Source organism: Myxine glutinosa, chromosome 3, assembly GCF_964187855.1.
Source record: "Myxine glutinosa chromosome 3, kmMyxGlut1.1, whole genome shotgun sequence".
Lineage (NCBI taxonomy): Eukaryota > Metazoa > Chordata > Myxini > Myxiniformes > Myxinidae > Myxine > Myxine glutinosa.
In genome coordinates this window covers 141536135-141550577 of record NC_136263.1, presented here as the reverse complement: position 1 = coordinate 141550577, position 14443 = coordinate 141536135, and the positions used below count along the sequence as shown (strand labels likewise).

The 14443-nt window shown below is 49.4% G+C and overlaps 1 protein-coding gene across 1 annotated transcript; it reads left to right on the top strand.

Moving 5' to 3' along the window:
- Positions 1-859: 859 nt before the first annotated feature.
- On the top strand, positions 860-12174 carry FICD (FIC domain protein adenylyltransferase). Its single transcript, XM_068110002.2, has 4 exons — positions 860-1222; positions 7991-8292; positions 9017-9352; positions 9859-12174. Exons 2-4 carry the CDS (start codon positions 8035-8037, stop codon positions 10312-10314), a joined length of 1050 nt encoding a protein of 349 aa, XP_067966103.2. The 5' UTR covers positions 860-1222; positions 7991-8034; the 3' UTR covers positions 10315-12174.
- Positions 12175-14443: the final 2269 nt, after the last annotated feature.

Here is a 14443-nt window from a genome sequence, read left to right as displayed (position 1 = left end):
ACTAAACACATATAACCTTTTCACATCTTATCTTCACACTATTTAAAAAGAACAGCTCATAAATTGTTAAGAATACATTTATGTTGACGTGAGAAAAACTAAATACCGAGTCTTGTTCGATTTTTATCTGCAAGAAACCACATTTTTAACTTTAAACTCTTGAATTCCCTGAGAAAACGCGTCCTGACTGTTTTGAAAAGATTTTGAACACATCTACACCTATGGATTTTTAATGGAGCAGAAAGTTTTAAAATGTTTATCATGAAAATTTTAATCAATTATTTGGCACATTGTTGGCACAAGAGGATCGAGTAATAAAACTCAAAACGTCGCGTCGGCATGGAAAGCCGAACGGCCTCCTCGTGGCTCCAAAGTTCTTCTTGTTATTAATTCCTTGTTATTATCCTTGTATATTTTTGACATTCTGCCGATAAACGCACTGGTTTGGGCTATTTATTAAGGGGTTTCAGGACCATGATGCATTGCGCGGGCGCCACTCCACTCCTGGTTGGCCAGCGAAACAAGCGAGAAAAGGTAAACAATACCGAACAAGTGACAATACCAAATAATTAGCGTAAACCTTTCATTGCGATAAGTCAGAATAACAAGATACACGTGTTAGATTGAAGTGCTACTGATGCTGTCGTTGCCAGACGACAGGGAAGCGGCGCGCACGGCATTATGGGATACCTCTGAAAACCGTCTATTTATTAAGAACGCACGAGGAGTGTTCATTATTATCAAGGAAAAGAAGAGATGAGGTGCTGGCAGGAGAGAGTCGGGGGCAGGCTTCTTCGGTTTCGGTATGAGGTAGAACCAAGCGTAATTAGATCATCACAGTCCACTTCCGGCTCACGTTATTCCACTTCCTGGTTGACATCCTTGCTTGTGTTTCATCGATTTGACAAACATTCTCCAGTCTTCTGTCTTGCCATCGTCGTATTCTTCTTCTTCTTCTGCCTCCTCCTCTTTTTCTTCTGGGTCTGCTCTCCTCAACAGTTACGGTGACCATTGCTATGTAGCCCATGACGGCCACGGAGACCAAGAAACCGCGTCGTCAGGCGTCATGGCTCGATGTCCGGGCGATGTGGCTGGCTATCCCGGTAGTCGGTGTGTTGATACTAGCGGGCCTACGGAAGTTACCCCAGCAACCATCAAGTCAAGCCCCTTCTCGACCACACAGTGCTTGTCCCGCCCGGGACCCGCTCTTCGCCGTATGTTGGTAAGTGACGTAGCTCGGTGGTTCGATACCTGTGGAGGTAGGTAACGGTAGGTAACGGAGTGTATGATGAACACGGCGGCCTGGCGGCAACTGATGGTTGTTCAGGTTCATGGAGGGAGTCGTTTATTGTTCACTCATTACTAAGTGATGGATCTTGTGTATGATGTCGATGAACACGTCGGCCTGGCGGCAACTGATGGTTGTTCAGGTTCATGGAGGGAGTCGTTTATTGTTCACTCATTACTAAGTGATGGATCTTGTGTATATAAAGAGAGGGAGAGGAGTGGGTGGTTAAGGGGAGGAGGGAGAGGAGTGGGTGGTTAAGGGGAGGAGGGAGGGGAGTGGGTGGTTGGAGGGGAGTGGGTGGTTGGAGGGAGGGGAGGGGAGTGGGTGGTTGGAGGGGAGGGGAGTGGGTGGCTGGAGGGGAGGGGAGTGGGTGGCTGGAGGGGAGGGGAGTGGGTGGTTGGAGGGGAGTGGGTGGTTGGTGGTTGGAGGGGAGTGGGTGGTTGGTGGTTGGAGGGGAGTGGGTGGTTGGAGGGGAGGGGAGTGGGGTGGTTGGAGGGGAGGGGAGTGGGTGGTTGGAGGGGAGGGGAGTGGGTGGGAGTGGGTGGTTGGAGGGGAGGGAGGGGAGTGGGTGGTTGGAGGGGAGGGAGGGGAGTGGGTGGTTGAGGGGAGTGGGTGGTTGGAGGGGAGTGGGTGGTTGGAGGGGAGGGGAGTGGTGGTGGGGGGAGGGGAGGGGGAGTGGGTGGTTGGAGGGGAGTGGGTGGTTGGAGGGGAGGGAGGGGAGTGGGTGGTTGGAGGGGAGGGAGGGGAGTGGGTGGTTGGAGGGGGAGGGAGGGGAGTGGGTGGTTGGAGGGGAGGGAGGGGAGTGGGTGGTTGGAGGGAGGGAGGGGAGTGGGTGGTTGGAGGGGAGGGAGGGGAGTGGGTGGTTGGAGGGGAGGGAGGGGAGTGGGTGGTTGGAGGGGAGGGAGGGGGAGTGGGTGGTTGGAGGGGACGGAGGGGAGTGGGTGGTTGGAGGGGAGGGAGGGGAGTGGGTGGTTGGAGGGGAGGGAGGGGATTGGGTGGTTGGAGGGGAGGGAGGGGATTGGGTGGTTGAAGGGGGGGGAGTGGGTGGTTGGAGGGGAGGGGAGGGGAGTGGGTGGCTGGAGGGGAGTGGAGTGGTTGGAGGGGAGGGGTGTGGGTGGTTGGAGGGGAGGGAGGGGATTGGGTGGTTGGAGGGGAGTGGGTGGTTGGAGGGGAGGGAGGGGAGTGGTTGGTTGGAGGGGAGGGGAGTGGGTGGCTGGAGGGGAGGGGAGTGGGTGGTTGGAGGGGAGGGGAGTTGGGTGGTTGGAGGGGAGGGGAGTGGGTGGTTGGAGGGGAGGGGAGGGGAGTGGGTAGTTTGGAGGGGAGGAGGAGTGGGGTGGTTGGAGGGGAGGGGAGTGGGTGGTTGGAGGGGAGGGGAGTGGGTGGTTGGAGGGGAGGGGAGTGGGTGGTTGGAGGGGAGGGGAGGAGGGGAGTGGGTGGTTGGAGGGGAGGGGAGGGGAGTGGGTGGTTGGAGGGGAGGGAGGGGAGTGGGTGGTTGGAGGGAGGGGAGTGAGTGAGTGGGTGGTTGGAGGGGAGGGAGGGGAGTGGGTGGTTGGAGGGGAGTGGGTGGTTGGAGGGGAGGGAGGGGAGTGGGTGGTTGGAGGGGAGGGAGGGGAGTGGGTGGTTGGAGGGGAGGGAGGGGAGTGGGTGGTTGGAGGGGAGGAGGGGAGTGGGTGGTTGGAGGGAGGGGAGGGAGGGGAGTGGGTGGTTGGAGGGAGGGAGGGGAGTGGGTGGTTGGAGGGGAGGGAGGGGAGTGGGTGGTTGGAGGGAGTGGGTGGTTGGAGGGGAGGGAGGGGATTGGGTGGTTGGAGGGGAGGGAGGGGATTGGGTGGTTGAAGGGGGGGGAGTGGGTGGTTGGAGGGGAGGGGAGGGGAGTGGAGTGGTTGGAGGGGAGTGGAGTGGTGGAGGGGAGGGGAGTTGGGTGGTTGGAGGGGATGGGTGGTTGGAGGGGAGGGAGGGGAGTGGGTGGTTGGAGGGGAGGGAGGGGAGGGAGGGGAGTGGTTGGTTGGAGGGGAGGGGAGTGGGTGGCTGGAGGGGAGGGGAGTGGGTGGTTGGAGGGGAGGGGAGTGGGTGGTTGGAGGGGAGGGAGGGGAGTGGGTGGTTGGAGGGGAGTGGGTGGTTGGAGGGGAGGGGAAGTGGGTGGTGGAGGGGAGGGGAGTGGGTGGTTGGAGGGGAGGGGAGTGGGTGGTTGGAGGGGAGGGGAGGGGAGGGAGGGGAGTGGGTGGGTTGGAGGGGAGGGAGGGGAGTGGGTGGTTGGAGGGGAGGGAGGGGAGTGGGTGGTTGGAGGGGAGGGGAGTGGGTGGTTGGAGGGGAGGGAGGGGAGTGGGTGGTTGGAGGGGAGGGAGGGGAGTGGGTGGTTGGAGGGGAGGGAGGGAGTGGGTGGTTGGAGGGGAGGGAGGGGAGTGGGTGGTTGGAGGGGAGGGAGGGGAGTGGGTGGTTGGAGGGGAGGGAGGGGAGTGGGGTGGTTGGAGGGAGTGGGTGGTTGGAGGGGAGGGAGGGGAGTGGGTGGTTGGAGGGGAGGGAGGGGAGTGGGTGGTTGGAGGGGAGGGAGGGGATTGGGTGGTTGGAGGGGAGGGAGGGGATTGGGTGGTTGAAGGGGGGGAGTGGGTGGTTGAGGGAGAGGGGAGGGGGAGTGGGTGGCTGGAGGGGAGTGGGTGGCTGGAGGGGAGTGGGTGGCTGGAGGGGAGTGGAGTGGTTGGAGGGGAGTGGGTGGTTGGAGGGGAGGGAGGGGATTGGGTGGTTGGAGGGGAGGGAGGGGAGTGGGTGGTTGGAGGGGAGGGAGGGGAGTGGTTGGTTGGAGGGAGGGGAGTGGGTGGTTGGAGGGAGGGAGGGGGAGTGGGTGGTTGGAGGGAGGGAGGGAGGGAGTGGGTGGTTGGAGGGAGGGAGGGGAGTGGGTGGTTGGAGGGAGGGAGGGGAGTGGGTGGTTTGGAGGGAGGGAGGGGAGTGGGTGGTTTGGAGGGAGGGAGGGGAGTGGGTGGTTGGAGGGAGGGAGGGGAGTGGGTGGTTGGAGGGAGGGAGGGGAGTGGGCGGGGGGGGGGGGAAGACGCTTATAATTATACGCTGCATCAAGAGCGGCAGAATTTGAAAGTTTCCTTCATCATCTGAACTGGTGACTTTGGCTAGTGACAAAATAGCCTGGATTCTGGCTTGGAAAAAACAAAACGAAGTGTTTTCAGATGGAGAATTGATGAAATAAAACGTCTGGACAACTATGGAAACTTTGCTCAAAAATTATGAACCAAAGATTTAAAAAACGACATTACGCAGAAGATTCAAAATCTGTAGCTGAGTCACGAAGACGATTGAAAGATTTGTCGCAGAATCTTGAATCCCAAATGCATGCTCATTTGAAGACCTGTGTGTCGTTTTTCGCTGACTTTGGACGAGTCGTGTGACATCCAAGACTGCATAGCTCATTTCTGGTTTCGTTTTGTGTCCAAAGACATGGAGGTTCACGAAGAAATGCTGTCATTTTGTGGCCTGAAAGATCCAACTGATGGCATCAACATTCTTTATATTTTCCAATGTGTTGTAGAAATGTTTGATATGGAGGATGAAGCATGGCAATGTGACCTTGCGTTCTCTGACCGACAGCAGTGCCCACTTGAATGAACTGAACCTGAAACTTCAGGCAAAGAGCAAGCTGATTGATTTGTGATTTGGTACAGGATGTGTGAGATCTTCGGTGAAAACTGAAACTTTTTGGGGCACATTTGGAGAGTCACGATTTTACGTATTTTAAATCTGCAGCAGTATGCGGAAGATACTGATTTTTAGCTCACCTGGAACGAAGTTCAGGGAGCTTGTATGATGTCGCCTCGTCCGTCAGTTCATCAGTCCGTCTTTAAACACTTGAAACTTCTTCTCACTGAAGATTGTTTATGGCATTAAAAAAAATCTGGGTATAAGGGGGTCTACCAGGGGTCAAAGTGGATCTAGGTTTGACCCCCCCCCCCCCCGCCCCCCCCCCCCCCCCCCCCCCCAAATAGGAATTTACTTTTTCCACTGAAACTACACACACTTTCGATGAAAGGTACATGGGGGGGGGGGGGGGGGAGGGAGGTTGCCCCCCAAAATGGGTATTTTTTGTTCGTTTATTTAAAATGATTATACATGCTACCCTGTCCTCTAGCTTGTTTAAAATACCTTTAGTCAGTGCAGTATACTGTTAATTCTACCAGTATTGCCCCCTATGTTTAACCCCCAGCACTCTGTGAAGTCGCTTGAGAATCTGATCAGTGAACTTGAAAAATACTTTTCTGATTTTGAAAGTTTTGGGCTCACCTTTCAGTTCATGTAAGATCCATTTCATTTTGACAAGATTCGCATATATTTTTGTATCATGTGGCGAATATGGTGACCTGATTGCCACAAATTTGGTGAGCATCAATATCCTATTGGACACTGAGGCTCTAGAGGTACTCGCAAGCCCATGGACCCCAGCCTCATGTTTTGTTGAGATGTTTGTAGCTCGATTTTATCTCACCTGGAACACAGTTCCTGGGAGATTATGGGATGCCGCGTCGTCAGTCCGTCCATAAACGCTTGCAACTTCTTGTTTGAAACTGCTGATGGGATTGTGACCAAGCTTGGCTAAAATGATACTTGGTATATTGGAACTCAAGTTCGTTCACGGCATTAAAAAAAATTGTCGTCTAAGGGGGTCCACCGGAGGTTAAAGTGGGTCCAGGTTTGACTCAATCCCGCCCAAATAGAACTACACACATGATTTTGATGAAACCTGATCACAACCTTCATCACCTGTGAAGTACCAAAGCTTGTTCACAGTATTTAAAAAATCTGGGTCTGAAGGGGTCTACAGGGAGATTGCCCCTAACATTGGTATTTTTTAGTGTGTTTGTTTTAAGTCTTATGAATATGATTATGTTAGTGTGATTTTACATACTGCTGTCTCCTAGCAACCATTGAAATTGGTTTGAAATACCTTTAGTTGGTGTAGTATACTGCTTTATTCTACCAGGTGAGTGCCCAAGGGTATTCCCCTTTTTTATTTATTGTAAGAACCAGAAACAGGGACAGTAAGGGTGTACTGACATCGCATGCCAGGAGCCAATCACAGCAGTACACCTAGCCTCACACAGCCAATCAGCAGCATCTCTTGACTTGTCACGAAGCGAAGTAAAGCTCACTCTTGCTTTGTCTGGGCATTTATCGATGTGAATAACAAAAATGTTTTTTTTTTTCCTTCACCTCACACTCCCTGGATCGTTGTTGATTGAATGAATGAATGATCGTTTTAAGGCCATTTTTCCCCGCTAGAGCGGGGGTTAGCCTTGCGGGCCCCATGAAAATCATGGTTCCCTGTTTGAGGCAATGTTTTTATGGCCGGATGCCCTTCCTGACGCCAACCCTTAGTCGCCTCTTACGATGCGCAGGGATACGGTGTACCTATTCTAAATCGGGGTACACACCGTGATCATTCATCCCAGCAAGCTGGTACTCAATTTGCCGACCTCGGAAGGATGACTCAACCCCCCTGGTGTTAATTCAGCGATCGACCGGGATTCGAACCCAGGATCCTAGGATCCCAAGCCGGCACCCTAACCGCTAAGCCAACACCACCAGGCTAATATTGAATGTTGATTAATATGGTGATATTTGTACGACCAGTGGTTTGGGAGGAGATGCAAAAATATGAATGTTTGTGACAGCTGTCCAGTCTGGTCGAGTCTTGTGTTGGGTCCTGGGTTTGAATCTAGGCCCAGGTATAAACTCTGTTGCTGGTGTTTTGCAGGTAGGGCGAGGCATCGGTGTGTGTGCCGTCTTTCGCATGGATGTTAAGCTGGGTGGTCTGTCTGCTGGCATTAAATGGTTCACGAAAAAGATCCCACGGTGTCTTTCGCAAAAAGTAGGCGAGTTATCATATTGAATAAATTCCAAATTTCTGCCCAAATGACTTTCAGTCAAACAGCATTCTTGGCAAACTCGTTTTTGAACGATGTTTTTAACGGGATCTAAAGTTCATAGTGGAGCTGTCACACTCACCTCTCACACACATCGACATACAGATGAACACACACAAACAGGACTGTTAGACGCAACAAACATTTTGCTTTGGTGAGCATCAATATCCTATTGGACACTGAGGGCATAGAGGTACTAGCAATCCCATGGGGACCCCAGCCGCATGTTTTGTGGACCGTGAACTTGCGGCAAGTACCATCAATTTCCGGGGCACTCTGGGTACCAGTGACCCACTCTGGGTACAAGAAACCTTTCTCACCGCACTCAGCAGGGAATTTCCGAAGAGGAATTTCCGCTCCCATGGATGTCAACCGAAGGTTGTTTGTGTGTGCTCTTATCCTTTTAAATGTTGAGTGTCAAGCAAGGAAGCAGCAGGTACAATTTTAAAAGTCTTTGGTGTGACGGAGTTGGAACCATTGACCTCCCAGACTCGGAGCAGACACTCTCATGGTCTAACCATTATCCCACCGATTCTGGATTCCCCCTCGGCCTAACCCACAAATAGGTTGCATCACTTGGGGCCATTCAATAATATTAATAATGGTAGTATTTTTATGATATCGTGCTCGAATCCGATTTAATAAGTTGACATTTAAAGCACTTGTGAAGTGAAACCTCATCGTATCTTTGCTCGTGTTTAATAATACCACGTGACGCAAGTACTGTTGGCATGTTCTAAACGAAAACATAATATTTCATGCTTTTCTTTGTCACCTTCAGGTTCATCGGTGGAAGCACGGGCTGCCCTACGGCAGGCACTTGAGATGAAGCATGCTGGAAAACGCACCAAAGCACAGCGGCTCTTCCTCCATGCCCTTCATATGGAGCCGGACTCACCAGATATTCTGAACGAGTATGGCATGTTTTTGGAGGAAGAGCAGGAGGTGATGCAAGCTGACCGATTGTACACCCGTGCTCTGGCGCTTGCTCCGTGCCACCATGGAGCGTTGGATAACCGTGGACGCACTTCTACTGTGGTGGAGGGAATTGACAGGCAGCAGTTGGACTCGATTGACAATAAAGTGAGTCCTCTCTTTCTGATTCATCACCTCTGCCACCGAAGGTGGATGGACGTTATGCTTTCATCCCTGCCTGTCTATCTGTGAACAAGATATCTCAAAAAGTTGTGGATGGATTCAAACGAAATTTGGTACAGAGGTAGTGTATGTGACGAGCACGAAATTATTCGATTTTGGTTAAGATCCTGATTCGGATTCGGCTAGTAGAATTTTTAAAGTGATTCTTCACCATTGGGAGATAGGGCCAAAAGCGACAGATAACATGATATTTTAAAAAGGTATGGACGAGTTATGACTAAACTTGGTGGACGAGTTGGTTAGTTGACAAGAAGAAGTGGATCACATTTTGGTTCAGGTACAAATCCAGATCCGGCCTATTGGTGGGATAGAAAACATAAACTGTTCAGCCTGGCAGGGGTATGCGTTCTACCGAGTGCCGTTCTAGTTGTAGCTGTGAGGACGTGTACCATTCTTGCAGCACTTCATCGTTGTAGTAGTAACTGACTTTTTGAAGCAGGCTGGGAATTTAAAATTTTAGTCGGTGCTATTGTGGTTAGAGAGTCTACTGTGAATGTGGTAGTTTTGCAGTTTGAATCTGACCCTGATTGAATAAAATCAAGGATTAAAAAAAAATGGCACATGCTGCTTCTCGGCTTAACTTTCAGCATTTAAAGGATAGAGCTTGGATAAACTCTATGGGTTCCCCCGCACATGCCCTATTTTGCAGGTGAAACGGTTGTTGTCCATCCCTCCAGGAAGCTTTGTGCTGCGGCGCGTCGCACGTGAGAGCTACTACCAACACGTGTACCATACTGTCGCATTGGAAGGAAACACTCTGAGCTTGCCCGAGATCCGACGCATTCTGCAGACTCGTCGGGCAGTTTGTGGCCGCTCACTGAGCGAGCAAAATGAAGTACTCGGTATTGACGCCGCAATGACTTTCATAAACGCCACTTTGGCGGCACATTTGGGCCCTGTTACGCCTTTGGACATTTTGGAAATCCATCGGCGTGTGCTCGGTCCTGTCGACCCTGTTGAATCTGGCCGGTTTCGTCGTGGGCAGGTAACGTTTTTTTTTCTTTTTCTTTTTCTTTAATTCCAACTTCTTTCCTGGAAGAACTTGCAGTGTTCATGATTTATACCTCTCCCACCTCCCCCAAAGCCCTCCCCCTCCCACATTTCTCCCGTTGTCCCTGCTCTCAAATGTTGTGTTTGTGTCCTTCCCCCTCTCCTCTCTCCCCATCTTGTCTGCTGCTCCCCTTATGTTTTGTGTGTCGGTTTGACTTTTTGTGTGATTGTTAGTTAGCTCTTTCACAAGCCTCGATCTTGTATACAAAAAAAAAACAAAAAAAAAAAACAACAACATCCGGTGGGCACAAAATAAATGGCAATGTGTTGCAAAAATCTAAACACTACATTTCTAAGGGAACCTGTATTTCTTATTTTGGAAGGTGACACTTTTATCCATCGAACAACATTGTCAGCATCACCATCAGGTTTTTTCTAAAACTTGTTGCACTCATTTGTGTTGGATATCATGCGTCCTTGTATTTTTGTGCACGCGTACAGGTTTATGTCGGACGTCACATTCCACCCCCTGCCGACGCTGTTCCTGGCCTAGTGGAAGAACTTACGCAGTGGTTGGCCTCTGAAGAAGCTGCCAGTCTGCATCCTGTAGAGCTCGGTGCCCTTTCTCATTATCGCCTCGTGTACATCCACCCATTCAACGATGGCAATGGACGAACTGCTCGTTTGCTCATGAACTTCCTGCTGATGCAGGCCGAGTATCCTCCCGTCACGGTGCGCGCCGAGCAGCGCGCAGAGTACTACGCCACTTTGGAAGCTGCCAATGCAGGTGACGTGCGCCCCTTCGTGCGTTTTGTGGGGCGCTGTGCCGAGGCCACGCTTGATCGCTACCTGGTTGCCGTCGCCGGGCAGCCACGCTCCGCACTTAGTGGAGATGGGATGGTTGAACCCGGTTTGCCCCTCTCGAATCCAATTAGTGCTGTGCTTGTGCAAAACTAACTTTTTCTTCTGAGGAAACACACCATATTCCCCTTTTAGATTATACATGTTAATCATACATGTCACATGCTTCTCTGATGTCCTGGATACTTAAATACCAAATTCCCCTCATAGAACACAACAACAACACAACATGCATTTTAAGGCCATGTTCCCTGCTAGAGCGAGGGTTAGCCTTGCGGTCCCCATGACAATCTTCTCCATTTTGCCCTATTTTCTGCATCTCTCCTTGTTAACCCCCTTGCCCGCATTTCTTCTTCCACCATCTTTAGCCAAGTCTTTCTCGGTCTTCCCCGTCCTCTACTTCCTTCTACATTAACTTCCATCACTCTTCTCAACCAGTCACTTTCATCCTTCCTCAATACATGACCAAACCATCTCAACCTGTTCCTCTTCACAGCATCAATCACAGGCAATATTCCCATCATCTTTCGCAATTCATCATTTGTCTTCCTCTCTCTCAACGATACTCCGCACATCCATCGAACCATTCGCATTTCCACCCTTTCCAGCCTTCGTTGCTGCTCTACGTTCATTACCCATGTCTGGCTCCCATAAATCATAACACTTCTCACACATGCAGCATACACCTTTCCCTTCAGCTTCAGCGACACTCTCCTCCTCATCAGCACGCCACTCAGTTCCCGAAACTTCTTCCATGCACATCTCACTCGAGCAACCGTTGCCGAGTCTGATCCACCTTCTCCATTCAGCATGTCTCCGAGGTAGCAAAATGTTTTCACACCTTCCAGCTTCACGCTGTCTCCAAGATCCAACTCAACATTTCCTCCATCTGCAGCTCCCTCTGTGCACACCTTACATTTGAATGTAGCTGCCACACTGGTTAATGACCCTCTCAGACCACTACATTTTTGATGAACCCACTCAGCACACATTGTACATTGAATGGAGTTCACCCCGACACCCTTCCTACACACAGCACACAGCCACTTCCCAGTTCTTTCCACCTCACCACATGCTTTACCACTTGCCATCACCTTTGTCTTTCCGATATTCACCTTCAGACCTTTTGTCTCCATACATTCCTTCCACTTGTTCATCTTTTCCTTCAGTCCATCCATACTTTCCGCAATCAACACCAGATCATCTGCATACAACAACTCCCACGGTAAACCCTCCTTTACGGTCTGAGCCAGCACCTCCATCACAGCTACAAATAGTAGTGGACTTAGTACCGACCCCTGATGCACTCCCACCTTCACCTCAAACTCACCACTGTTCCCATCCTTCGTCCTTACAGCTGTGCGTGCTCTTTTGTACATTGCCATCACTACTCTGATCAACCATTCCTCCACTCCTAACTTCCTCAATGCCCATGTCAATACTTTGCGTGGAACCCTATCGAATGCTTTCTCCAGATCAACAAACCCAAATCCCCTCATAGAACCAGATCCCCTCATAGAACGATGCACATTTTTTTCCTGTTGTCTTTATGGGCAAAGAATCCTGAAGAAGCAACGGTTTATATATGGATTCCAACAGTGTCTGCAACTTGGTTGCAACCATTCGTTGCTTTTATTTCCACACAATGTATTTAATAGACTTCCATAAGTTTTGGAAAGCGTTTGGACCTTGCTGGAAGAAATGGCTGGAAGAAAAAAGTGACATAAAATAGGGAACAAGCTGTTTCTGTGGGTAACTGAACTGAACAAACAGTGGGTAACTGCATACGACATTGCACGGCATATTCTTCCTCAATAACTTCCACTACTCGTCCCATGTTAGAAGCTGCTGTAATGACGATTCCCCTTCGGTGCAAACATGCATTTGTTTCTTGTCCGTGTCACACTATCTCGATGAAAAGTCAAAAATAAAGAATGTGAATTATTGTTTGTGAAATGATTGTTTGTGAATGTTATTTTCCTCACGTTTGTTACCTTTATTGCGTTATGCATTCTCTTTTTATGGATCTCTGATACCGTAGATCTGATTTTCCTCATCACACCTGTAGTTTGAGTTTTGAAATAGCTGGTGTTTCATTCTGCTTTCTATCAACCTCTGCTTTCAACCTTTGCTCACCTTCACTCCTTCATTCCTCTTTTCTTCCGCCTCTGGAACAAACTACCTCACTCTCTTCAATCCCACTCCACCCTCCAGATCTTTAAAAGAGCTGTTCACCACCATATCTTATCTTCCCCCATCCAAAACCTTGATCTTTTCTACCCCCGCTAATTTCACCCCAAATCCACTTCTTTGAAATACCAACTTCTGTCCTGGAAGTCCTTGGTGTCCTTGTGTTTTATACTTCTCCCACCCCCTCTACCCCCTTCCCACACCTCCTCCCCACTAGCCCTCTCCCTCCTACACATCTCCCGATGTCCCTGCTCTCAAATGTTGTGTTTGTGTGCTTCCCCTTCTCTCCCCATATTGTCTTCCGCTCCCTCTTTTTATATATTTTGTTTGTCTGGTTGATTTGTTTGTGAAATAAATGTTAGCTCTTTCACGAGCCTCGATTCAGTATACAAAAAAAAAAAAAAACTGTGAATATCTTTAAAACAAGAAGGCCCTCGGTAGAGCGCATACCTCTGCTCTGCCAAGCTGAACAGTTTACGTTTTCTATCCAACTGATAGGCTGGATCTGCATTAACCAAAATATAATCAACTTGTTCTTGTCACCTACCCAACTCATCCACCGAGTTTTGTCGTAACTCTTTTTGAAATACGTACCATCCTATATCGTTTTTGGTCCCATCTCTCAATGCTGAAGAATCCCTCAACAAATTATTGGATCTGCATCTTGACCAAAATCGAATCAATTCATCCTTATGACATACCCAACCTGTCTACCAAGTTCGTACGAATCTGTCCATAATATTTTGAGATTGTGTTACATACTGTTTTTGACCCTATCTCTGGTGAAGAATCAGTTTTTAAAGAAAAACACTCCTCTCCAGGTCTTCAAGACAGCTGTTCACCACCATCTCCGGTCATCCCCAATCCAAAATCATGATCTTTTTTACCCTTGTTACCCCCAACCCACCGCAATCCGCCCTCCTTTCAAATTTCCAGTTTCCCTCCTGATATTTCCTTCTGTGTCCACCTCATGCGTCCTCTTGTGCCCCCTATTCCTCCCCACACCTATTGTTTTGTCCAAGTCTGCCTCTATCTTGGCCTTCAATTTTGTTGGTGCCCTCCCCTCCCGCTTTCTGCTATTCCTTTTGTGTCCTGATCAAGTCAGTGTACTAGCACTAGTTCTTCTATGAGCCTCGACTATGTTTAAAAAAAAAAAAATTGCAATTTTATGTGATAAATTATGTGCATCACAAACTATTACACTCGCATAATTTAGAGGCGTCATGACATTTTGAACAAGATCCTGATTCTGATGTACACCATACTCCATAGCATTGGTGCTGCCGAAGCAGTACATTGGCAATGGTTATACTGGGTGTTTTGCCATTGCTTTCCTTGCAGTAGTTAGGGCAGGAGTTTTTAATTTGGTCATGGTTCGCCTGCACTTCATGACAGACCGTGGACTCTTTAGCGTCCATCAACTAATGTTGGCAGAGGAGTCGCCTGGTTTAACGTCTATCTGAGGGATGGCACATGCTAATGAATCAGCCTGCCTGCAAACCACAAGGATGACAGTTTATAGCTGGGTTGGGATTCAAACCCAGGCTAGACATCTTAGAGGTGAGTGTGCCTACCTCTCGGCCATTCTTTTAACAAAAAGCAAATGGTAAATTAAACCAAACATCTCATCACTCATCGTCGCTATTCTCAATGTGTCAGATGATAGTTGAGGCTAAGTTCACACATTTTGCAGTTAAATGAAAACAACTTTTGTTACCAAACTTTTTAAAGGGCACCATGGACAAACATGTAAAAAGCATTTATTTCAGGCATTTATCAAATGCTGTGTGATCTCGATCAAGCAGTGCTTGTTTCAGACCTGCTTTGGCATCTTCAAATAATGCATCGAGTTTCAACACCTGGCGGAAGTCTTCAATCGCTTCATTATACAAACCTGCTGGGCAGTGTCCAAAACAGGTGACTCGAGACCTTTCCAAAGAGCACTTTTGATGATGCATTATCTTGATCAACCAATACTAGATTTGTGTGACCATGACATAGCAAGCATGGGGTAATTTTGTGATGACAAACAGCT